The sequence below is a fragment of the Salvelinus alpinus genome, chromosome 2 (genome assembly GCF_045679555.1).
Source record: "Salvelinus alpinus chromosome 2, SLU_Salpinus.1, whole genome shotgun sequence".
Taxonomy (NCBI): domain Eukaryota; kingdom Metazoa; phylum Chordata; class Actinopteri; order Salmoniformes; family Salmonidae; genus Salvelinus; species Salvelinus alpinus.
The window spans coordinates 110444438-110471889 of NC_092087.1; the positions used below are offsets into that span (position 1 = coordinate 110444438).

Below are 27452 nucleotides of genomic sequence, written 5' to 3' on the forward strand. Positions count from 1 at the left end.
TAAATGGATTTAATGAAGTAATACTATTATATTGAGACATACAAAGGCAGGAATGTGTTGATTGATTAGTGCGAATAAAAAATGTTTACCACAGCATATTTAAGGCAGTTTCATTAAGTTATACTACATCTAAATTAGCAGCTAGCTACTGTAGGTCTATACTGCGCCTACATGGTGTAACAATACATCATGTAGATGTATATAATGAACAGACTAGGTCTATACTGCTCCTACATGGTGTAACAATACATCGTGTAGATGTATATAATGAACAGACTCGGTCTATACTGCTCCTACATGGTGTAACAATACATCATGTAGATGTATATAATGAACAGACTAGGTCTATACTGCTCCTACATGGTGTAACAATACATCATGTAGATGTACACTACCATTCAAAAGTTTGGGGTCACTTTGAAATGTCCTTGTTTTTTAAAGGAAATCAAATTATTTCATTTATTTACCTGTTTTTGCTTTGTCATTATGGGGTATTGTGATGTCATTATGGGGCAATGTGATGTCTTTAGGGTATTGTGATGTCATTATTGGGTATTGTGTAGATTGTTGAGGGGAAAAACGATTGAATCAATTTTAGAATAAGGATGTAACGTAACAAAATGTGGAAAAAGTGAAGGGGTCTGAATGCTTTCCGAATGCAGTACTCAGTACTTAGTACTCAGTACTTGCAGTACTTACTTATAGGGGCAGTACTTAGTGACATCACTTCATGAAACAGGGGGTACAAATATATAACATAGATTCACAATATCAACATTCAATGTATCAAAATATATGACCAAGCTGGAAGTGGAAACACCAGCCCAGCCACAATCCTAGAGGTTCACTGATGATCAACCTCCTCCTTCACATCTGACTCCTGATGATCAACCTCCTCCTTCACATCTGACTCCTGATGATCAACCTCCTCCTTCACATCTGACTCCTGATGATCAACCTCCTCCTTCACATCTGACTCCTGATGATCAACCTCCTCCTTCACATCTGACTCCTGATGATCAACCTCCTCCTTCACATCTGACTCCTGATAGTCAACCTCCTCCTTCACATCTGACTCCTGATGATCAACCTCCTCCTTCACGTCTGACTCCTGATGATCAACCTCCTCCTTCACATCTGACTCCTGATGATCAACCTCCTCCTTCACATCTGACTCCTGATGATCAACCTCCTCCTTCACATCTGACTCCTGATGATCAACCTCCTCCTTCACATCTGACTCCTCATGATCAACCTCCTCCTTCACATCTGACTCCTGATAGTCAACCTCCTCCTTCACATCTGACTCCTGATGATCAACTTCCTCCTTCACGTCTGACTCCTGATGATCAACCTCCTCCTTCACATCTGACTCCTGATGATCAACCTCCTCCTTCACGTCTGACTCCTGATGATCAACCTCCTCCTTCACATCTGACTCCTGATGATCAACCTCCTCCTTCACATCTGACTCCAGTGATCAATCCAGAGCGTCTTCTTTTTGGGGGAATCCCGATGGACGACGTCATCCAATAGGACGTCATCACCACCACCGCCCACAAGTTAATTGTCATTCAGGTTATTAATGGGAAGAACATTAGCAAAAAGTCCTGTCTGGTAACTTGTCTCGTTCAAAGGATTAACATTGGCATGTGCACAGGGAGAAACCCCATTTCAAAAACTCAGTTGATCTTAAACTGCAGAAACACTTTTGGAAGTCTTTAACTGCATCAAAGTCTGTGGCCTGTGATGTTGGGACAAATGATAGTCCCTTATTATACAAGAGACAAAATTCACAAATTCTACAGCACAACGGCAGAGTCATGTCTTCAGTGTAAAACTAACAATGACTCAATAATCCTTCTGGGAATGTTATGATGTCATAAAGTTATGGGCGGAGTTAGAAAGTTGGCTGTCAGAAGTAGTTATACAATGTAAAATTACTTTTAATCTGTCTGTCTGTATATTTAAAAACATGGCATTTGAGGGTGCAGTGAGATACCCCAGAGTTGGACGATACTTTTCTCATCAATCATCTTAAATATTATACTTAATTAAACCTGGAAATCAACCAATCCTCTGTTGTTAATTCAATAGAAAGGTACAATGCTTTATTATCTAAAAGTTGAAAGTGAAAGTGTGCAACGGAGAGAAATAAAATGGTGCTGATGAATGCGCTGGCTGTGTTCTAGTGGGTCTGGACAGGTGTGATGTAGTTAATGGAGATGGAGGTGTGTTCTAGTGGGTCTGGGCAGGTGTGATGTAGTTAATGGAGATGGAGGTGTGTTCCAGTGGGTCTGGGCAGGTGTGATGTAGTTAATGGAGATGGAGGTGTGTTCTAGTGGGTCTGGGCAGGTGTGATGTAGTTAATGGAGATGGAGGTGTGTTCTAGTGGGTCTGGGCAGGTGTAATGTAGTTCATGGAGATGGAGGTGTGTTCTAGTGGGTCTGGACAGGTGTGATGTAGTTAATGGAAATGGAGGTGTGTTCTAGTGGGTCTGGGCAGGTGTGATGTAGTTAATGGAGATGGAGGTGTGTTCTAGTGGGTCTGGGCAGGTGTGATGTAGTTAATGACGATGGGGGTGTGTTCTAGTGGGTCTGGACAGGTGTGATGTAGTTAATGGAGACGGAGGTGTGTTCTAGTGGGCCTGGGCAGGTGTGATGAAGTTAATGTAGATGGAGGTGTGTTCTAGTGGGTCTGGGCAGGTGTGATGTAGTTAATGGAGATGGAGGTGTGTTCTAGTGGGTCTGGGCAGGTGTGATGTAGTTAATGGAGATGGAGGTGTGTTCTAGTGGGTCTGGGCAGGTGTGATGTAGTTAATGGAGATGGAGGTGTGTTCTAGTGGGTCTGGGCAGGTGTGATGTAGTTAATGGAGATGGAGGTGTGTTCTAGTGGGTCTGGGCAGGTGTGATGTAGTTAATGGAGATGGAGGTGTGTTCTAGTGGGTCTGGGCAGGTGTGATGTAGTTAATGTTTCTATGATGTTGTTTGTATGTGTATGTTTTTTATTGTTTATAAAATATCAAAACATTTCCAATGCAAAATAACACCTCACAGTTCTATTTTTGGAGTTATTACATTAAACCAATCAGAATTTAGAAGAATGCCAAAGTCAGGTGTGAAGTAATATGGAGGACCAGCCTATTCCCTATGATGTATACTACAACAGAAATAACTTAAAATGTATAACTTTAAATTAAACCAATAATTTGCACTCATGACTTGAGTGATTAAAGTAAACCAACGTTTTGGAAATACAGAACGCCATCTAACCAAATATCAAAGAATGTTAGCTATAAGCAGTTATCTTAGCCAGCCAGCTATCGTTAGCTATATGCAGTTATCTTAGCCAGCCAGCTAACATTAGCTATATGCAGTTATCTTAGCCAGCCAGCTAACATTAGCTATATGCAGTTATCTTAACCAGCCAGCTAACATTAGCTATATGCAGTTATCTTAACCAGCCAGCTAACATTAGCTATATGCAGTTATCTTAGCCAGCCAGCTAACATTAGCTATATGCAGTTATCTTAACCAGCCAGCTAACGTTAGCTATATGCAGTTATCTTAGCCAGCCAGCTAACATTAGCTATATTCAGTTGTCTTAGCAAGGCAGCTTACATTAGCTATATGTAGTTATCTTAGCCAGCCAGCTAACATTAGCTATATGCAGTTATCTTAGCCAGCCAGCTAACATTAGCTATATGCAGTTATCTTAGCCAGCCAGCTTACATTAGCTATATGTAGTTATCTTAGCCAGCCAGCTTACATTAGCTATATGTAGTTATCTTAGCCAGCCAGCTAACGTTAGCTATATGCAGTTATCTTAGCCAGCCAGCTAACATTAGCTATATGCAGTTATCTTAGCCAGCCAGCTAACATTAGCTATATGCAGTTATCTTAGCCAGCCAGCTAACATTAGCTATATGCAGTTATCTTAGCCAACCAGCTAACGTTAGCTATTTGCAGTTATCTTAGCCAGCCAGCTAACATTAGCTATATTCAGTTATCTTAGCCAGCCAGCTAACATTAGCTATATGTAGTTATCTTAGCCAGCCAGCTAACATTAGCTATATGCAGTTATCTTAGCCAACCAGCTAACGTTAACTATATGCAGTTATCTTAGCCAACCAGCTAACGTTAGATATATGCAGTTATCTTAGCCAGCCAGCTAACGTTAGCTATATGCAGTTATCTTAGCCAACTAGCTAACGTTAGCTATTTAGCCAACTAGCTATTAGCCTAACCAGCGTAGCCAACTAGTACGGTTATGGTCAGCGAGACCAACTACCGGAGACCAATCAGAACCCAACTAACAGTAAGCCAAGGTGGAAAAAGTTACAAAACTCCCGTAGTCTAATTCACAAAAAACATGCTGAAAAGTAGTGATGGGGAAACAAAGCTTCCTGAATCATTGGCTCTTTCCAGCCAATTGTGTCAAAAATAGTTTCATTACTCAATGCTTTGAGCGACACAGAATTTAGAACAGCCACATTTTATAGATGAAGTCACACGCCATAGCAGCGTATCCATTACGTCATATATTAAACCACTGGCCGTGTTCGAGAGCATCAAATCCATGCTGCGTTGTGGGTAAAACGGTGACTGGCTGACTGATTTATAAATAATAATGAGTAGTTATTTATGATGCAAGGTGATTTGTAAATTAGTCAGTCAGCAGTCAGCAGCCACCTGCACTGTCGGCTGCAATGTCGAACGAGCCCATTGCCAAACCAATCAGGTGTTCGACGAAATGATTCTTCAGACGTCATTGATCACGTGCTGCTGATAAATTGACACTGCTTTGAATAATACCGCTTAGCGACTTCAGTACAGGCCTCATAGCTCCAGTCTCAAACTTAACTCCGTTCCTGTTGAAGAAGAGAAGGTCTGCTGGATGGAGAAAGAAGCTCTCGCAAAAGAGGTGGCTATTACAATACAAAAACAAGTAGAAGAGGAGCCTGTTACCCTGAAAGAAGAAGAGAAAGACGTTTCAGTTAAAGAAGAGGAAGACGCGTTCAGAGTGAAAGAGGAGGATGACGAAGTTTCAGTGAAAGAAGAGGAGACTGCCGATGAATGTAAGTACTGTCTTAACAGAAGCACAAACTCTGTGGTTGTTGAACTGATGCTTGGTGTAAAAGCAGAAATCTGCAATTGCTACATCCATATTTTGACATTAAAATTATGTATTTATATATATATATTATATATTTATAGTCATTGATTCTTGAAGAATATAACACATGCCTCATGAGCTTAGTTCAACTGTTGTACCCCATCAGAACCCCAAATAAGCTTTTTTTACTCCAATGTTTAGAAACAATGTAAATCAACACTGTATAGCCTCAACATGGTTAAAACTATAATGTTGATACCATGGATGGTCAGTCCTTTCATCCATAGGTCTGTCTATGAATTTGAGACTAGTTACATTTCTCCAGCCCCATCCATCATCGTATTACCAAAACAGTGGTGGAATTACAGCTTTGTTATTGGTTGAACTGCAGATTGGTTGGTTGATTGATTGTTGTGTCGCTTTTTTAAAGGGACAACCTAGTTTTTAAACAAACAAAATGGCTGCCCAGAGTCCTGAGCTGTGTTAGAATACTCATACTAAACGTACTATTTGTGAAGTAAATTGAATATATCGTATGCTTATTGGTCATAGTATGATATAGTTAGTATGCCAAAAGTTCCCGGATGTCGTACTAAATTCGCCAAAAAATGATGTATACACGCAGTACTTTAGGGCACATAATGCAATTCTTCAGGAAATGGGCGTGGCTTCAACGTTTTCAGATTTGAAGAAAATGGCGGAAAATATGCAGCCGAAGTCCAACGAGAGAGCGGATACAAATGAACTGCTTTAAATAATTATGACAAATGTTGAGCAATGCAATAAAGTATTGACTTTTCAAATAAGTTACCTTACACGTTATATGACTATTGTTGTTCACTTGACAATCTTAAGACAAATGTCAAATAATTCATTACAGACGTCATTGTTTGTACAACATCATGGCTACACATCACCTTTTACAGTGGATTTCTGCTGTTGTGGGCCTTAAACCATCTGTCTGACTTGTTGTTCACACAGGAGAGAGATGTGACTATCGTGGAACCTGGACCAGGCTCTCCTCTGGGGAGCCTCAACAACCTCATGATGCTGACGAGGCAGAGAAGAGTCTCTCCACGTCGAAACACCAGCAGAGAACATTTAACCACAGGGAAGAAATCTCATTGCTGCTCTGACTGTGGGAAAGGTTGCACATCTCCATCAGAACTTAAAATACACCAGAGAATACACACAGGAGAGAAACCTTATAGCTGTGATCAATGTGGGAAGAGTTTTACTATATCTAGCTCTCTTACTTCACACCAAAGAACACACACAGGAGAGAAACCTTATAGCTGTGATCAATGTGGGAAGAGTTTTACTATATCTAGCTCTCTGACTTCACACCAGAGAACACACACAGGAGAGAAACCTCATAGCTGTAATCAATGTGGGAAGAGTTTTGTTTCATCTAGGAATCTGACTATACACCAGAGAACACACACAGGAGAGAAACCTTATAGCTGTGATCAATGTGGGATGAGTTTTACTACATCAAGCTCTCTGACTACACACCAGAGAACACACACAGGAGAGAAACCTTGTAGCTGTGATCAATGTGGGAAGAGTTTTACTACATCAAGCCATCTGATTCGACACCAGAGAACACACACAGGAGAGAAACCTCATAGCTGTAATCAATGTGACAAGAGATACTCTAGTAAAAGATCTCTGATCAAACATCAGAAAATACATGAAGGAGTTGTTTCATGATATCAATGAAATAATGTCACAATGTAGAATGTTTTAACATTGTAGTAGGAGTATTTTAATGATGTCACAATGTAGAATGTTTTAACTTTGTAGAAGGAGTATTTTAATGATGTCACAATGTAGAATGTTTTAACATTGTAGATGGAGTATTTTAATGATGTCACAATGTAGAATGTTTTAACATTGTAGTAGGAGTATTTTAATGATGTTCTACCTTATCCTTTGCCCTGTTCAATTGATTGCAGCGTGATATGGATATTAGCATCAGGGGAAAATCCAGGCTCTGAATTGAAAGAGTATTATTTAACAAAAAGTGACTAACAAAAAAAGAGCTGTGTTACACTTACTGCGTTGGTGACCCACTTTAATCAAAATGCAGCACTTCAAAATGTAGCTAGCTGTTTTCTACAAGTTGAAAAAGCTGCTTGTTTAAAAAAATACATGTAATATCTTAATTGTTGCAGATGTTTGTGTATATACACACATGAAAGCAGTATAATAAATTGGTCTATAATCAATTTTATTAACAATCTGACATCACTCCAGTATTTCTTGACAACATTCAAATGCTAATTGTCTTTATTGCACTACTGAAGAAGCATGACTCAAATCAACTTCTCATTCTTCAAACATTCAGCCTGACAAAAGATACATGTTTTATTATTCCATGCCTCACCCTTAAGTGAAATATTGCCAATAGATAAAACAAAGGGGTGAACATTTGGTTTTGATTTTCATATTTACAATTCATGTAACATTTAGTAATCATAATTATTTATGCAACCAGCTGACCATTTTTCGGTACAATTATATTGACAATGTTGCCCTGCTTTTAGAATATCAGGGTTCATTCTCAGATGTGCTAACCCAAATGCATGACATTGGGGACTGGGCCCGATCCAACAACATGCCTATCGAGTGAACCCTGAAAAGAGAGAGAGAAGTAAGGTGGAAAGTTACTACGGATATTGCAGGAGTTGGTTGCTGATTTTCTCCAGGGTGGGCAGTCAACAAGTTTTGCGTTTAGCCAGTGCGTTGCCATGGATCACAATTTATTTTGACTGCACGTTTTTCCGTATTGGAGACGCGTTTTGTTTGGGCTTGGTTTCCAAGGGGACGAGAGTTCTAGAAGCGAGTGGGTTTTAGGATTCTATTGAAAGAAAAAGGATTTAAAAAATAATACGATTGTATATTATTATTTAGAAATACTTGTTTTTTCTTGTTTTTAAATGTTGACAGCCAGCAGACACTAGGTTTATATTGTAGAAGTATTGTGGTTGATTATGTGAAATGGAAGTTTTCTGTTGGGGGTGAGCAAAGTTGTCCAACAAAAAATAGGATATTTGTCTTAAGGGGTAAGGTGTTACAGGCTTTGGTTTTTCCATGTATGTTTTGAGGTTGGACTTTAGCTCGTATAGCTCGTTAGCACTTATAGCGCGTTAGCACGTAGAATGCACTGATTGGTGTCACCTCGTTAGTCAGTATGTGTTACACCTGTGCTGGCTTGTCCATCTCGTTAGTGGGAAGGTGTTTCACCTGAGCTGGTCCAGGTTCTATTTAAGAGTGTCTGGCCCAGTGTTCCTGTTGTCTTGATAGATGTGGAGAGTCAACACCTTTAGTTGCTCCACCTTTTTGGTTTGCTTCCTGTCTGTAAGTTTGGTGTGGGATTTTCTTTAGTTTGCCTCTTCTTGGGCAGATTTAGTGGGTCTCATGGTGGGTGTCTTTTAGGTCCCAGTTGTTGTTACGAGTCAACTTTCAGTGGACACCCCCATAGTGTCTATCAGAACCACTCCTAAAAAAAACAAGCTTATATTTTGGGTTGGATATTTCATCCAATTAGTGTTTTAATCAATGGCATTTCCTTAGAATGCTCATTGGTCTTTCAGTTGTTAATCTTCTGTTTTTTCTATGCTGTTATTTTTGTGTACTAAATATTTCTGTATATTTTCATTGTTTTCTCCTGTGAAGCCATTGTGTTGCATCCATGTCTGAAATGTGCTGTATAAATAAAGCTTGATTTGATTTCAACAAATGAACCCAATGACTGACCAATCAACAGACTCTTGGTCCATCTTAGTATGAAAATCAGTATCAATCCCACTTTTCCAGCCTGCTGAAGGCGTGGTGGAGTGGTAAACACCACCCCCGGCTTTACCAGGGGCTTGAGGTGGTCTCCCACAGCTCTGCTTATGTCATGTTCTGTGGCCTTGCTGTTCCATTTCTTGACTGCCCCTGCAACACAGAAAGAAACACATTTAGTCATATTATATAAAACACTCAAAGTAATGGATGTGGAGCATCTATAGCCTCAGTTACACCTGGCACCTAAATGTGACTTCTGTCATCTGATCACTCCAAGCTGCATTCGGTTCAGATCTACCAGGATGGGCCTTTGACATAGTCTGGATGCAGTCAGGCCACTGAATATAAATAAGCAATGTGAAGAGATGGGGTGAATGAGTGGGGAAAAGTACATTTGACACAAATTACCTTCATAATATCAAAGAACAAATGTGTGTGCCTGGGGGGAAATTAACTTTCATACAGCGAAAAGGGGTGAGAAATTACACCAATATCAGTGGACAATTTGCACTAATGTAAATAAACACAGATGATGGAACATATTCCCTTTTGCTTACGTGATGAACCACTAAGGGGACAAAAATATTTACCATCTAAACCATGTGTGACCTCTCACCTCTCTGGCTGTAGAAGTGTTCTTCCTAACCAGTCCCTCAACAGCTCTCTGACTGAGCTCCACCCTCACTGGGTCTTCAGAGGAGAGGAAGGCTGAGGAGGGATGGAAGGATGAATGGATCAGTCAGTCAATAAAGTGTAGAGCTGCTGTCTGACAAAATCACTATTATAGTAGTTCATTAAAGTAAATAAGGCTTTATGACTGCTGAATCCCAACTATCAATCACTTTGATTGTGTATTTTCAGGTAGCGATACATCCTTGGGACGTCCCTAGCCCATTGAAGTTGACATTTAAAATGGTTAAGGTTAGGGTTTAGGCTAGGGATGTCCCAAGGATATCAGATAACATTGACCATTGTGCATTCTTCCGTCTCTTTTACGTAGCAGGTGTAAAAGAAACACAAAGACAAGTAGGCGCTCAGGTCATTATGGTCATTGTAGTTTAAAAAATAGCATCTAATTATCCCTATCTGTATGTGGGGTTGTTAGAGAAGAATGTGATTGTCAGCCCTAACAATCCATTCTAGCACCTCATCAGGCTCTGTAAAAGTCTACATTGATGACGTGTTCTTTCTATTCCAGGGGACAGCAGAGGAACTTCATCAATTCCACTCCTTCATCAATACAAGCAGTGAACATCTGAAATTCACCTTTTTGGTTCCTGTCTTTAAGTTTGTTGTGGGTTTTTCTTTTGCTTGCCTCTTCTTGGGCAGATTTAGTGGGTCTCATGGTGGGTGTCTTTTTCGGTCCCAGTTGTTGTTACTAGTCAATTTTCAGGTAGAGATACATCCTTGGGATGTCCCTAGCCCATTGAAGTTGACATTTAAAATGGTTAAGGTTAGGGGTTATGGTTAGGGGTTAGGGTAGGTATTGACCATTGTGCCTTCTTCAGTCTCTTTTACATAGCAGGTGATGGGTTCTGATTTCTGAACTTGAAAATATGAAATATCCTTATTATGTGAAATTGAATGAAACAATAATGTATGTTGATGCTAATATGATGTACAATATTCCATGATGTTTCTATATGATAACAATAGCGTAATATATTTAATTTGCCATATACTATTTTTTAACAGTTTCACTAATACATTTTTATTAACTTAATCATTATGACACACCCCTCACTATTGAGGGGTATATTATATATATACTGTATTGGAGCAGCAGCAGCTGACTGCCCGGTTCAACATCAGTTCACAGTCTCACCTCATACTGTATTGGAGCAGCAGCAGCTGACTTGATCGTTGATGCTAATCAGCATGTTTTGAATCTGAGAGTAAATAGAGCCGACTACAACTCTAAAAATGAAGGGTTCAACTGGAGTTGTTCTCAGATCCCCTAAGAACCGTAGGGTTCTTGGTCAATGAAAAACAGCCCCAAAAGGTTCTTCAAAGAACTTGTTAGAAGGTGGGTTCATCGAGGAACCTCCGTTGTTGCTGGACTTCTTCCGGGAACTTCGCAATTACAACTGAAAACGATGGTGACAAGTTTGAATGCGACAACAAGTTAAAAAGGTTAAGTTGGGTTGATGTTTGGCTCTGAATATGTCTCGAAATAATTTATTATAATAATATAACATACTAATAATGAATAACGAAGACAATGATGATTTTCTGTGAATAGCTTCCATAACGTTACTATAGCTAATTACCGTAAATATTAGAAAGCCGGGTTTGACCGTCGGCGTTGTATGAGCTACAGTGCAGTACCGTTATCTAGCTAGCTAACGTTATGTCCTAACTAGGCACAACTAGGTTTGGATTATTTCCTGAACTATATTATTTCCCATATATCGTATATCGTTTCCATAAAGCCAACATGGCTTTACACTCATTAACGTAAGTTTCCAATCTAGAGCAGTTCTCACTTTTGTGATAATGAACTAGCTAACGTTAACTAACTAACTAAGGACGGTGACCTGTCCCGACGAGATGTTACAACGAACTGAATCGTCAATGGAGGTCTTCCTCTTTATATAGCCTGCTACAGCATGCAATACTATTAACTCACAAGGGGGCATAACGTTACATGGACAATACTATCCCATTTTGGAAACGTTACATGGACAATACTATCCCATTTTGGAGACGTTACATGGACAATACTATCCCATTTTGGTAACGTTACATGGACAATACTATCCCATTTTGGAAACGTTACATGGACAATACTATCCCATTTTGGAAACGTTACATGGACAATACTATCCCATTTTGGAAACGTTACATGGACAATACTATTCCATTTTGGAAACGGTACATGTACGCCCCCTTGTGGAGGGAAATTAATAGCTTAGATGGAAGCTGTAGATGGGATTCAAATGCATAATGGTATTAATACAGTGTCTAGACTACCTCTTTTGTATAAATGCCCTTCAGAATCCAAACACAGTATTGCCACGCAGCAAAATGTTGCGTATAATCTTTCAAGTCAGCCTGAGAAAATATTGAACAATTTGTGTACAAAGATATCTTGAAATGTGATATTAGGCCTGTATGGCAGTACTGTTACTGTATGGCAGTACTGTATTGGCTAGTGCTTTCTCCAATATGTTCTTCTATTTCGCATGAAATTGTATGTCGATGCCATTTATCTTTCAATATTTTTTAAATATATATAAATGTATATATTGATACTTGTAAGACTATTCTTTGACACATTTTCTCTTCCTTTGAAATTCTTATAGGACAGAACATGGACACAATGCAATTGGGATCAATGAGAAGGTACAGATATGTTGTAGGACAGCTGCATTTGAAGTGTACATTTAACCTACATAGCAGTCAATACAAACTGACATCTATTAGCATACAAATGTGTGCAAATTATCTTTTCAGATCTTCTCAGAAATGAATCAAGTCCATGGAATGGATATAGACAAAAATAGAATTGAAGGACTATCAGAGGTAGAGAGGCGAGGCAGGGGTGAGGACATCATCCTGCTTTTTTGACAGTCCCTGAAGGACAATACAGAAGAGGTATTTGCTCTTATTCCTATGCACCAATCATCTGTTTCTTCATAAACAAGAAAGAAGCACTATACAAAGTAAATGGATTATTGATTATGGTCTGACATGTCTGCAGAAATGTTGCAATTTTGTAATGTGGTTTTTTTTTGTAAATTGTTTTGTAAATATTAATTCACATTTGTGGTGTCACTAATTAAACAATTAATTATTTAAATCAATATTGTTATTATTATTCCCCCCCCCAAAAAAATTGAATGGAGGGTGGACAGGGAAAAAATGGTTATTAAAATATGTTTTTTGTAATGCAGGGAGGGTGGACAGGGAGTTCAAAAATGAACCCCAAAAGATTCTTTGAGGAACCATGATAAGGGGTTCTTCAAATAACTTATAGGGGTTCCCCCACAAAAGTCTCTTCAAATAACTTTTAGGGGTTCCCCCACAGTTTCAATTTGAAGAACCCCTACTTTTTAGAGTGTATATTGATAAAACTCACCTTGTCCGAGAGACATTTACATAGTTATACACAGCCCAATTTGGGATGACTATTTTGGGGCGAAATAGCGGCCACAACAGACAGACCGGATATGGCCCATAATTCAACGTCCTTGGACGTCACGGGCTGAGTGGGTATGACCAAAGTTATGTACTTTGTAGTACATTTTTACACTATAATAAATGTTTCTGATTCCACATCGCCCGTTTTCAAAGCGAGTCGTTGGTTTTTAGATGCAGTCGCTATTTAGCTTTTTGTCTGAAAGTATTTTCTCAACTGCGATACCAACTTCCGTCAACAGATGGCGATGTGCGTCTTTCAGGTGATTCTGTCAGTGTGACGTATAATCTTACACAATCACAACTCTCATATTGCAGTCACACAATGCTCTTCCCAAACATAGCTAATCAATTAGTTGTTTTTCAACAATATTTTAACCTACAGGAATATTTTCTCATTTCTGTCTCATGGTTAGTTCCTAGGATAATTTAACTGTAACTAACTTTTTAAATGTAACTAATACATTTACATTTTTCAATACTTCTAAAATGGGGTCCAGGTTTAAAATAATTACAGGTGCACCTTACTAGCTTATACTATATCATACATGGTCTTAGTAAACACAGATTCTAGTTTTCATCCAGTTCACACAGATAGCTGACTCGGCTGTTTACACCTCCAAGGAGCCCCCCTCACACAGGAATACACACTCAGAGCCTACAAAGCTTTTATAAAAACTCCACTTGTTTTGCTCACCTCATTCTTTTTTTAAAACTACGTTCGAGATGTGGTATCCACTCGGCTCGCTGCCTCTCAGATCAAAGGTGGGTCCATCTGCTCCATTCCCGAAGTGTGGTTTCCCTGAGATCCCAAGTGCACGATTTACCCAGGTCGTCAGAAGCGGTCACCAAGTGAAGATTCACATCCCCATCACCAAATGTGGTTGTTAATTTCTTTAATATCAAATGAGGAGAGAAACTTATCACACAAGTCAGAATTATTCTTAAACTAAACCTTTATTCACTTTATAATAAGGGAGCAGATCAATACAATGCACACATATAAAGTGAATCAATTGAGTGCTCTACGATAATGATGGCTGGTTGACGAATCACCCCCAGATGATTCATTGAGAGCCACGAGACAAAAGTACAAAGGTCTTTTATAGCCAAGATACACCCCTATCAACCTACATGACGAACAACAGATGTATAGAATGGGTCACAAGGTTAAGATTTGTATGAGAGATACTTATAATTCTCAGCAGACAGTATCTGCTGTAAAAACAGTACTCTTTGTGTAGAGACCAGGGTCTGGCCCTGGGGTCATCTCTCCCTGGTACCGTATAGAACAGAAACATTAACTCATGCTCTGGAATGCGGTCTCTTTAGGTTTTATCACCCAAAAGACATTGTAAATGTCCTGTCAGTGTGTTCTCCCAGAGGCCCGTCCTCAGTAGAACACACAGACACAATAGTTCTAAGAAACCTCTATTCTGTTGCATAAAACAACCATTTGATCCAATAAAAGCATTATAACATAATGTTGCAGTTTTGTTCTCAGTGTACACTGAAAGTTGACTAGTAACAACAACTGGGACACAAAAGTCACCCACCATGAGACCCATTAAATCTGCCCAAGAAGAGGCAAACAAAAGAACTGGTGTTTTTTTTATACGTGCTAACGAGCTATACGTGCTAACGAGCTATACGTGTTAACGAGCTATACGTGCTAAAGTCCAACCTCAAAACATAAATGGAAAAACAAAAGCCTGGAACACCTTTCCCCTTAAGACAACAAATAAATCCTATAATTTTTGTTGGACAAGTTTGCTCACCACCAACAGAAAACAACTTCCATTTCACATTATAATCAACTACAATGCTTCACCTTCTACAATATAAACATAGTGTCTACTGGCTGTCAACAATTAAAAACAAGAAAAAACACGTATTTCTAAATAATAATATACAATCGTATTATTTTTTTCTCCTTTTTCATTCTATAGAATCCTAAAACTCACTAGCTTCTAGAACTCTCGTCCCCTTGGAACGAGCCCAAACAAAACTCATCTCCAATACGGAAAACCGTGCAGTCAAAATAAATTGTGATCCATGGCAACGCAATGGCTAAACGCAAAACTATGACTGCCCACCCTTGAAACAATCAGCAACAAAGTTGTCCTTACCATGGACATGTCTGATTTCAAGAGGAAACTCCTGCAATAACCATAGTAACTTTCCAAATCACTGCGGAGCTTCTCTCTCTTTTCAGAGTTCACTCGATAGGCATGTTGTTGGATCGGGGCCCAGTCCCCAATGTCATGCTCTAGTACATTTGGGTTGGCACATCTGAGAATTAACCCTGATATTCTAAAAGAAGGGCAACAATGTCAATATAATTATACCCGAAAATTGTCCGTTGATTGCATAAATAATTATGATTACTAAAAGTTACATGAATTGTAAATATGAATGATCAAAACCAATTGGACACCCCTTTGTTAATATGTATTGTCAATAATTAACTTAATGGTAAGGCGTGGTATAATAAAAAATATATACATTTTTTTTTTGATTGCATAGTCTTATTTTCAACGTCTTTTCAATTACATTGTGCTAGGTGGGATAGCCTCAATGTCAAAACACAGTTTTAACGTGTCCAAATCAATAACCAATATGCAGAAACAGTTTGGGATAAATTGAAAACCTAAACATAACATGTGCTATTTACACAAACATCTGCCACAATAATCATATTTCTTGTATTTTTTTTAAACAAGCTCCTTATAAACTGCACAAGCACCAGAAATAGTGTTGTTTTGACAAGTAGCAATAAATCACTGATATCGATTAGGGGGGAAATCAGGTTGTACGTGATGTTGGAATGCATTTAAATGTAGGGGGTCGCTAAACAAAGGAACGCAACACTAATTTGTCATAACTCATCGATATCATGCTAAAATCATTTGTGTGACAGGAGGGAGGTGAGGTTGCACGTCCTGTTAAAACTAGCAGCTCAAAAACCACACTGAATCTGGGAATAATGTGTACTTACTAAATCTCATAAATAGTACTCTTTCAATTCAGAGCCTGGATTTTCCCCCTGAGGCTAATATCCATATCATGTTGAAATCAATAGAACAGGGGACAAACATTTAGGGTTCTACATTGTGACATCATTAAAATACTCCTTCTACAATGTTAAAACATTCTACATTGTGACATTAATTCATTGACATCATGAAACAACTGCTTCATCTATTTTCTGATGTTTAGTCAGAGATCTTTTATCAGATTAGCTCTGGTCACACCTATAAGATTTCTCTCCTGTGTGTGATCTCTGGTGCACTGTCAGATTGCTAGATGTACTAAAACTCTTCCCACATTGACCACAGCTATAAGATTTCTCTCCTGTGTGTGTTCTCTGGTGTAAAGTCAGAGAGCCAGATGTAGTAAAACTCTTCCCACATTGATCACAGCTGTAAGGTTTCTCTCCTGTGTGTATTCTCTTGTGCACTGTCAGCTCTCCAGATCGACCAAAACTCTTCCCACATTGATCACATTTGTAAGGTTTCTCTCCTGTGTGTATTCTCTGGTGCACTGTAAGAGAGCTAGAATGACAAAAACTCTTCCCACATTGATCAAAGCTATACGTTTTCTCTCCTGTGTGTATTCTTTGGTGTATAGTCAGAGAGTCAGATCTAGTAAAACTCTTCCCACATTGATCACAGCTATAAGGTTTATCTCCAGTGTGTGTTCTCTGGTGTAAAGTCAGATGGCCAGATCTAGTAAAACTCTTCCCACATTGATCACAGCTTTACGATTTCTCTCCTGTGTGTATTCTTTGGTGTATAGTCAGAGAGTCAGATCTAGTAAAACTCTTCCCACATTGATCACAGCTATAAGGTTTCTCTCCTGTGTGTGTTCTCTGGTGTATTTTAAGTTTTACTGAAGAGTTTAATCTTTTCCCACAGTCAGAGCAGCAGTTAGATTTCTTCCCTGTTGGTCTCTGCTGGTGTTTCTGGTGTTCTGATGTGGAGAGACTCTTCTCTGCCTCTTCAGCATCATGATATTGTTGAGGCTCCCCAGAGGATCCACGATTGTCCCGTCTCTCACCTGTGTGAACGACAAAGTCAGACAGATGGTTAAAGGCCCACAACAGCAGAAATCCACTGTTTATTTGAGGTAAAAGGTGATGCCCAGAGTGTACCCATGACGTTGTACAACAACTGACGTCTATTAAATTTGACAATTAAGACAGTCAAGATAGTAACAATCGTCATATTTTGTCTTGTTTTCACATTATTGGTAACTACCTGCCGCCCCGAATGTTCTTATAGGCACTTTGGTATTGCCAGCCTAATCTTGGGAGTTGATAGGCTTGAAGTCATAAACAGAGCTGTGCTTCAAGAATTGCGAAGAGCTGCTGGCAAACGCAGGGAAGTGCTATTTGAATGAATGCTTACGAGCCTGCTGCTGCCTACCACCGCCCAGTTAGACTGCTCAGTTAGACTGCAGTTAGACTGCAGTTAGACTGCTCTATCAAATATCAAATCATAGACTTAACTATAATGTAATAAACACAGAAATACGAACATTAGGTCATATTCAATTTAATACCGCTCTTCACAGACCCAGGAAAGGGCGGGGACAAACAGGTGTTGTACCTCGTTTCCCTCCTTCAGGGAAGTGTAATTATAATCAAAGTTACACTCCCTTTCAGTCAGTCAACTTCGGGACAACATACTATGGGGAAATAAAATCATTCCCCATGCTGAACCAAACGGATACTAAATGAAACGGCCCCTGGCAGACCACCCAGACCTTGACCCTACAAGATGCGTCAGTTTTGTCAATTTATTAATTGTCTTTTGTTTGAAACACTCCTGTCGATGTTGAGTAAGGACGCACACCTGATTACACATATAGAAGTAGGACTAGTCTACCTGGCATGCACACAAATGTAGGCCTATAAATGTGCCCATTTGGGGATGACTGATAGTATTTCTTATTGTCTTAACGCACCACCACTAATGAGTTGTGGAGCTTCTCAAATACATTTTTTCTTCACCTCAAACAGCAAGTAAACAAAGTCTAGTCAAAATCAATTGCGAATGACAATAGTTCCTCAAAGTATTTAATAAAAGATTAACAGCTCTCGCCCTTTCAATAACCACTCGGCATAAAAGGGAAAAATGTAATGCTCTGATCCAGTGGAAATGTCATAAAATACCTGATTACTTCTTATTCTTCGCACAAATAGCCAACAGCTGTGTCTGTCCCAGGAAACTGAGGGCCCAGAATATTTTATACAATCTTGCTGTCACAAGTTTTGGGCTATGTTTCAACTATGTTTTTCTCTGTATACATCAATGATGTTGCTCTTGCTGCGGGCGATTCCCTGATCCACCTCTACGCAGACGACACCATTCTATATACTTCCGGCCCTTCCTTGGACACTGTGCTATCTAACCTCCAAACGAGCTTCAATGCCATACAACACTCCTTCCGTGGCCTCCAACTGCTCTTAAACGCTAGTAAAACCAAATGCATGCTTTTCAACCGTTCGCTGCCTGCACCCGCACGCCCGACTAGCATCACCACCCTGGACGGTTCCGAACTAGAATATGTGGACATCTATAAGTACCTAGGTGTCTGGCTAGACTGCAAACTCTCCTTCCAGACTCATATCAAACATCTCCAATCCAAAATCAAATCAAGAATCGGCTTTCTATTCCGCAACAAAGCCTCCTTCACTCACGCCGCCAAACTTACCCTAGTAAAACTGACTATCCTACCGATCCTCGACTTCGGCGATGTCATCTACAAAATAGCTTCCAACACTCTACTCAGCAAACTGGATGCAGTTTATCACAGTGCCATTCGTTTTGTTACTAAAGCACCTTATACGACCCACCACTGCGACCTGTATGCCCTAGTCGGCTGGCCCTCGCTACATGTTCGTCGTCAGACCCACTGGCTCCAGGTCATCTACAAGGCTATGCTAGGTAAAGTGCCGCCTTATCTCAGTTCACTGGTCACGATGGCTACACCCACCCGTAGCACGCGCTCCAGCAGGTGTATCTCACTGATCATCCCTAAAGCCAAAACCTCATTTGGACGCCTTTCCTTCCAGTTCTCTGCTGCCTGCGACTGGAACGAATTGCAAAAATCTCTGAAGTTGGAGACTTTTATCTCCCTCAACAACTTTAAAAATCTGCTATCCGAGCAGCTAACCGATCGCTGCAGCTGTACATAGTCCATCTGTAAACTACCCACCCAATTTACCTACCTCACCCCCCATACTGCTTTTATTTATTTACTTTTCTGCTCTTTTGCACACCAGTATCTCTTCTTGCACATGATCATCTGATGATTTATCACTCCAGTGTTAATCTGCTAAATTGTAATTATTCGATTTATTGCCTACCTCATGCCTTTTGCACACATTGTATATAGATTCTCCTTTTTTCTACCATGTTATTGACTTGTTTATTGTTTACTCCATGTGTAACTCTGTGTTGTCTGTTCACACTGCTATGCTTTATCTTGGCCAGGTCGCAGTTGCAAATGAGAACTTGTTCTCAACTAGCCTACCTGGTTAAATAAAGGTGAAATAAAAAAAATAAAAAAATAAAAAAATAAAAGTGCGTTGTAGACAGGCCATGTGCAGAAAATGTGATTTATAGTATATTTTCTACCTGCAGGCTGCAATGTTTTTATTTGTTGGCTTTATGTAGACTATTTTTACATAGTTGGCAATAAAAGTTACTTTTAGATTTGTATCATTTTCATTTAGATTAAATGTAGATTAACCACAGACAATGATTTTGACTCTTGGTTGACCCAAGATTTTTCTAGTTGGGGCTCTAGCATCATTAAGTTCAGACCGCATCTCTTTAATAATACTTCCTGTATAATATAAACTGACCTGGGATCATTAACTCTGGGACTACTGCTTCTCTCTGTATTTCAATGTAAAGCATCTCTTTATAATACTTCCTGTTGTCCTGACCAAGTGACCTCTCACCTCTGATCATGCTGTGCCCTCTATGTAGCCAGTTCAGATGCAGGAGGGGTTCACCGACACAGCTGATATAACCTAGAGGATTTAGGGAGAAGGGGAGAGAGGGATGAAGTGAAGGAGAGAGACTGTTATTGAGAAAATAAGGTAGTTAAAGCCACAGTGTTCAACAGGAATCTGTGTGTGGCCTCACCTGGTGTCCACACCACACTAAGTGGCTGCAGAGTACTTTATGCTGAAAAACATGAACGGACCCACAAGGACAAACAATATAGCGTAGTTATAGAAATAACGAAGTGTCTTACTATTCTCCATGGCTGGCCCTCTTGCCTATTTGTTGAAGGTGGAAGGAGCCACAGTTAAAGGGAGAGAAACTGTGAATTGAATAACTGCAGTTGACATAGCTAAGTAAATGGAAGAATACTCTTATTGCAATGTGAATGGCTCTTAAAAGAGCCTTTGGTTGTGCATAGTGTAGTCTATGGTGTTGCCAGGGAACAGCACCATCTTATAAGAGCCTTTGGTTGTGCATAGTGTAGTCTATGGTGTTGCCAGGGAACAGCACCCTCTTAAAAAAGCCTTTGGTTGTGCATAGTGTAGTCTATGGTGTTGCCAGGGAACAGCACCCTCTTAAAAGAGCCTTTGGTTGTGCATAGTGTAGTCTATGGTGTTGCCAGGGAACAGCACCCTCTTATAAGAGCCTTTGGTTGTGCATAGTGTAGTCTATGGTGTTGCTAGGGAACAGCACCCTCTTAAAAGAGCCTTTGGTTGTGCATAGTGTAGTCTATGGTGTTGCCAGGGAACAGCACCCTCTTAAAAGAGCCTTTGGTTGTGCATAGTGTAGTCTATGGTGTTGCTAGGGCACAGCACCCTCTTAAAAGAGCCTTTGGTTGTGCATAGTGTAGTCTATGGTGTTGCCAGGGAACAGCACCCTCTTAAAAGAGCCTTTGGTTGTGCATAGTGTAGTCTATGGTGTTGCCAGGGAACAGCACCCTCTTTGAAGATGTAGGAGGTGAAGATCTCCTGCACACGGATTGCCTCTCTTGCTGCGTTGTTGGACCCCATCCTTGAAACATCCTGCAGAGCAGCAGACTCCTCCTCTGGGACACGGCGGCGAGCTGCAGATCCCCTCCTGGTCCTCGTGTTCATCCTCATGAAGTTACGCAGGACACAGGTAGCCTTCACACATCTGAATTCCTCCAGGAGGCAGTCCCAGATGACCCTGGTCACCCAACCTTGCAGTGCCCTACACGGTAACTGTAGGCAATCGTTTTGAAGGAATCTCCAGTTACAAGGTATCTGTAGGAATATGGAAGACAATGTAATTATTAGACTGTTACATCACCAGGTCATTGTGGATTACTAAAGTATAATATTCCTGATAACAAATCATGATAACATTGGATTGATAGATGCATGGGCACACATATGTACATGTGTAGCATGTGACAATAACAGGATCATATCAAGGACGGCATCACAAATGAATACATAAATACCACTTGAAGCTTGATGATGAGTTGATCATTTGAATCAGCTGTGCAGTGCTGAGGCAAAAACAACAATGTGCCTCTGAGTCCCCAGGACTGAGAACCACTGCTCTCCATTGGGACCTCTTCATATGTAGACTGGCTTTCATAGCGCTCTTTATCTGAGGACAGAAAACCTCACAAGAAACACACTTCATTATAGTCAAATTACACCACACTGAATATTATGTTACTATTATCTCCGTCCTCACTTCTAGGGACAGGAACTACACAAAAGTACCTGCCCTATCCAGAATAGCCTCCTCTCTCACTGACAGTTGGGGCTGCTATCCTTTCACCCTCCATGGCTGTTAGCTAGCTACCTACAAATGCATTTGGAGTTTGTTTTTTACAGTGATAAATAGATAGCTAGCTAATATGAAGTTAGACAGCTGATGATATTTAATTCACTTAGCTATCTATCTATACAGACTGGTTACCTATTTAGATGTGATATGAAAGTATTGTGTGAAATTATTTTGATGTTAAAGTATTTAAAATTATTTTGATGTGATATGAAAGTATTGTGTGAAATAATTGTTATGTGATATGAAAGTATTATGTGAAATTATTTTGAGGAGTAACGGGGGCAGAGAATCAGCAGTAGAAACAATAACAAAGCGTACTCCCTGCCCGTTTCGGTAAAAAGCTGAGGGATGGGGCTGAAGAAATGCAACCATCCATGATATCAACATGATAGTTTTAACCATGTTTTGAGGATATACCGTGTTTGTTTATATTTACTGACAAACATTGGAGTAAATATAAGCTCATATTTTGGGTTCTGATGGGGTACGACAGTTGAACTAAGCTCATGAGGCATTTATAAGTGATTTCTTCAAGAAACAATGGGTCCATATCATTAATGTATAAGTCCCAAAATGGATGTAACAACTGCTGATTGCCCCTTTAAGACTACATATTGGGCTAATCTAATAGGAGATATTGAGGACTACAGTATTTCAGGTATTGTCATTGGATGCATTTGATCAATTGTTAACGTTTTGTTGATGGTCCACTCTTGATGTTCTACACGTTACAGTGTAGCTTCAGCCATTCCTACAGAACAACATTAAAGTGTAGAACCCCTTTACTGCATATTGGTTCAACGACTGCAGAGACGGTACTTACTGGTGTTAAACAGATCTCCAACCTCCTCTTCTTTCACACCAAAAACTGCATCCTCCTCTTTATCTGCCTCTTCGTCTTTTACTGTAACATCCTCCTCCTCTTTCACTCTGAACGCGTCTTCCTCTTCTTTCACTCTGAACGCGTCTTTCTCTTCTTCTTTCAGGGTAACAGCCTCACCCTCTACTTCTTGTTTTACTGTAACAGCCTCCTCTTCCTTCTCCTCTTTCACGACAATGTTCAGCCCCAGAGCTTCTTTCTCCGTCCAGCAGACTTCCTCTTCTTTAGCAGGAGGGGAGAAGCTTACTGACCTCATGTTCGGGGATGTTAGCTAGCTAGCTATCATTAGCGACTAGGCTAGTGCTAATTTAACCAGCCAGCTACTATAGCTGACTAATACAAAATAACATAATATTAAATTAAATAGGTTAACAAGTAGATACGACCTAAGTGTGTCGAAAACACAGTAGCTCATATACACCGAAAGCGTATAAATAGCATGAATCTTTCGGCTATGTTGACTAGCAAGCTACCGAGGTGGTTGACGAGCTGTTTATGAAGAACCGTCCACTAGATTATACATCACGCTGGCAGCATCGCCTGAAAGACGCACATCGCCGTCTGCTGACTGGAGGGGAAACGCAGTTGAGGATCATATTTTATTTTCAGACAAAGATTATTTTAAATGGATTTAATTAAATAATACTATTATATTGAGACATACAAAGACAGGAATGTGTTGATTGATTAGTGAGATTAGTGAGAACTAAATTAGTCAAACTAAATCTAAATAATTAGCAAGCTACTGTAGGTCTATACTGCTCCTACATGGTGTAACAATACATCATGTAGATGTATATAATGAACAGACTAGGTCTATACTGCTCCTACATGGAGTAACAATACATCATATAGATGTATATAATGAACAGACTAGGTCTATACTGCTCCTACATGGTGTAACAATACATCATGTAGATGTACACTACCATTCAAAAGTTTGGGGTCACTTAGAAATGTCCTTGTTTTTTAAAGAAAATCTAATTTTTTACCTGTTTTTGCTTTGTCATTATGGGGTATTGTGATGTCAATATGGGGCAATGTGATGTCTTATGGGGTATTGTGATGTCATTATTGGGTATTGTGTAGATTGATGAGGGGGGGGGAAATTATTGAATCAATTTTAGAATAAGGCTGTAACGTAACAAAATGTGGAAAAAGTGAAGGGGTCTGAATGCTTTCCGAATGCATTGTATATATAGGGGCAGTACTTAGTGACATCACTTCATGAAACAGGAGGTACAAATATATAACATAGTTTCACAGTATCAACATTCAATGTATCAAAATATATGACAAAGATGATCAATCTCCTCCTTCACATCTGACTCCTGATGATCAACTTCCTCCTTCACATCTGACTCCTGATGATCAACCTCCTCTTTCACATCTGACTCCTGATGATCAACCTCCTCCTTCACATCTGACTCCTGATGATCAACCTCCTCCTTCACATCTGACTCCTGATGATCAACCTCCTCCTTCACATCTGACTCCTGATGATCAACCTCCTCCTTCACATCTAACTCCTGATGATCAACCTCCTCCTTCACATCTGACTCCTGATGATCAACCTCCTCCTTCACATCTGACTCCTGATGATCAACCTCCTCCTTCACATCTGACTCCTGATGATCAACCTCCTCCTTCACATCTGACTCCTGATGATCAACCTCCTCCTTCACATCTGACTCCTGATGATCAACCTCCTCCTTCACATCTGACTCCTGATGATCAACCTCCTCCTTCACATCTGACTCCAGTGATCAATCCAGAGCGTCTTCTTTTTTGGGGGAATCCCGATGGACGACGTCATCGAATAGGACGTCATCACCACCACCGCCCACAAGTTAATTGTCATTCAGGTTATTAATGGGAAGAACATTAGCAATATGTTCTGTCTGGTAACTTGTCTCGTTTAATGGATTCACATTGGCAGGTGCACAGGGAGAAACACCATTAAAAAAACTCAGTTGATCTTAAACTGCGGAAACACTTTTGGAAGTATTTAACTGCATCAAAGTCTGTGGCCTGTGATGTTGGGACAAATGATAGTCCCTTATTATACAAGAGACAAAATTCACGGATTTTACAGCACAACGGCAGAGTCATGTCTTCAGTGTAAAACTAACAATGACTCAATAATCCTTCTGGGAATGTTATGATGTCATAAAGTTATGGGCGGAGTTAGAAAGTTGGCTTTCAGAAGTACAGTTATACAATGTAAAATTACTTTTAATCTGTCTGTCTGTATATTTGAAAACATGACATTTGAGGGTGCAGTGAGATACCCCAGAGTTGGACGATACTTTTCTCATAAATCATCTTAAATATTATACTTAATTAAACCTGGAAATCAACCAATCCTATGTTGTTAATTCAATAGAAAGGTCAAATGCTTTATTATCTAAAAGTTCAATGTGACAGAGAGAAATAAAATGGTGCTGATGCGGGCACTGGAGATGGAGGTGTGTTCTCGTGGGTCTGGTGTGATGTAGTTAATGGAGATGGAGGTGTGTTCTAGTGGGTCTGGGCAGGTGTGATGTAGTTAATGGAGATGGAGGTGTGTTCTAGTGGGTCTGAGCAGGTGTGATGTAGTTAATGGAGATGGAGGTGTGTTCTAGTGGGTCTGGGCAGGTGTGATGTAGTTTTAATGGAGATGGAGGTGTGTTCTAGTGGGTCTGGGCAGGTGTGATGTAGTTAATGGAGATGGAGGTGTGTTCTAGTGGGTCTGAGCAGGTGTGATGTAGTTAATGGAGATGGAGGTGTGTTCTAGTGGGTCTGGGCAGGTGTGATGTAGTTTTAATGGAGATGGAGGTGTGTTCTAGTGGGTCTGGGCAGGTGTGATGTAGTTAATGGAGATGGAGGTGTGTTCTAGTGGGTCTGAGCAGGTGTGATGTAGTTAATGGAGATGGAGGTGTGTTCTAGTGGGTCTGGGCAGGTGTGATGTAGTTAATGGAGATGGAGGTGTGTTCTAGTGGGTCTGAGCAGGTGTGATGTAGTTAATGGAGATGGAGGTCTGTTCTAGTGGGTCTGGGCAGGTGTGATGTAGTTAATGGAGATGGAGGTGTGTTCTAGTGGGTCTGGACAGGTGTGATGTAGTTAATGGAGATGGAGGTGTGTTCTAGTGGGTCTGAGCAGGTGTGATGTAGTTAATGGAGATGGAGGTGTGTTCTAGTGGGTCTGGGCAGGTGTGATGTAGTTAATGGAGATGGAGGTGTGTTCTAGTGGGTCTGAGCAGGTGTGATGTAGTTAATGGAGATGGAGGTGTGTTCTAGTGGGTCTGGGCAGGTGTGATGTAGTTTTAATGGAGATGGAGGTGTGTTCTAGTGGGTCTGGGCAGGTGTGATGTAGTTAATGGAGATGGAGGTGTGTTCTAGTGGGTCTGAGCAGGTGTGATGTAGTTAATGGAGATGGAGGTGTGTTCTAGTGGGTCTGGGCAGGTGTGATGTAGTCAATGGAGATGGGGGTGTGTTCTAGTGGGTCTGGGCAGGTGTGATGTAGTTAATGTTTGTATGAGGTTGTAATATGTATGTGTATGTTTATAAAATATCAAATGAAATATATGTTTTAAGTCCCAATGCAAAGTTACACCTTATTACATTAAACCAATCAGAATTTAGAAGAATGCCAAAGTCAGGTGTGAAGTAATATGGAGGACCAGCCTATTCCCTATGATGTAAACTACAACAAAAATATCTTCAAATGTATACCTTCATGTTAAACCAATCATTTGCCCTCATGACTTGAGTGATTAAAGTAAACCAACGTTTTGGAAATACATAACGCCATCCAACCAAATATCAAAGAATGTTAGCTATATGCAGTTATCTTAGCCAGCCAGCTAACGTTAGCTATATGCAGTTATCTTAGCCAGCCAGCTAACGTTAGCTATTTGGTCAACTAGCTATGGTCAGCGAGCTGGAGCCCAACTACTGGAGACCAGTTAGAACCCAACTAACAAAACCCAACTAAAAACATAACTGCAGATCAAAAGAGACAAACAGGAAAATCCCCAAAATCCAAAATATAAAGATTACAGGTGTCAGTCTGCTAGCACGCTAGCAGTAAGCCAAGGTTGTAAAAGTTGCAGAACTCCCATAGTCTACTTCACAGAAAACATGCTGAAAAGTAGTGAAACAAAGCTTCCTGAAGCATTGATGCTTTCCAGCCAATTGTGTCAAAAATAGGTTCATTACTCAAGGCTTTGAGTGAAACAGAATTTAGAACAGCCACATTTATATAGATGAAGTCACACGCCGTAGCAGCGTAGCCATTATGTCATATATTAAACCACTGGCCGTGTTCGAGAGCATCAAATCCATGCTGCATTGTGGGTAAACGGTGACTGGCTGACTGATTTATAAATAATAATGAGTAGTTATTTATGATGTAAGGTGATTTGTAAATCAGTAAGTTGGCAGTCGCCTGCAGTGTCGAACCAGCCCAATACCAAATCAATCAGGTGGTTGTTCGATGAAACGAAGCTTCAGACGTCATTGATCACGTGCTGCTGATAAAGTGATACAGGCATCAACACAAAAAAAGTTTACTGCTTTCAATGCAATGATTCAATTCAATTCAATGATACCTCCGGTATCAAACATAACATCCATATCGAAAAGTTGACAAAACAAAAAGGAGCAAGCAGGTTGATTTCCTCTGTCATTTTGAGCCCACGGCAAGAAGGCACCAGAGCCCACGGTGCTAACGGGTTC

At 40.1% G+C, this 27452-nt stretch overlaps 2 protein-coding genes and 1 long non-coding RNA gene across 4 annotated transcripts in view; 2 read left to right on the forward strand and 1 right to left on the reverse strand.

Annotated features, from left to right (window-relative positions):
* LOC139548974 (zinc finger protein 180-like) overlaps positions 1-23254 on the reverse strand; it is a 155079-nt gene extending 131825 nt beyond the window's left edge. The window contains exons 1-3 of one of the 2 annotated variants that reach the window (XM_071358991.1): positions 22678-23254; positions 20017-21683; positions 14681-17102 (exon numbers count right to left, since the gene is read on the reverse strand). In XM_071358991.1, the coding sequence (XP_071215092.1) occupies positions 21478-21683; positions 22678-22990 (519 nt within the window). In that variant the 5' untranslated portion in view covers positions 22991-23254 and the 3' untranslated portion in view covers positions 14681-17102; positions 20017-21477. Of the gene's footprint in view, positions 1-14680; positions 17103-20016; positions 21684-22677 lie in introns of those variants that run through there. The other variant, XM_071358981.1, reaches the window with a different exon arrangement.
* The window catches only part of LOC139550495 (uncharacterized), an 88916-nt gene that overhangs the window by 50078 nt on the left and 11386 nt on the right, over positions 1-27452 (forward strand). The window lies entirely within an intron of this gene.
* On the forward strand, positions 4897-7358 carry LOC139552272 (zinc finger protein ZFP2-like). The gene is made up of 2 exons (XM_071363830.1): positions 4897-5049; positions 6097-7358. Exons 1-2 carry the CDS (start codon positions 4897-4899, stop codon positions 6826-6828), a joined length of 885 nt encoding a protein of 294 aa, XP_071219931.1. The 3' UTR covers positions 6829-7358.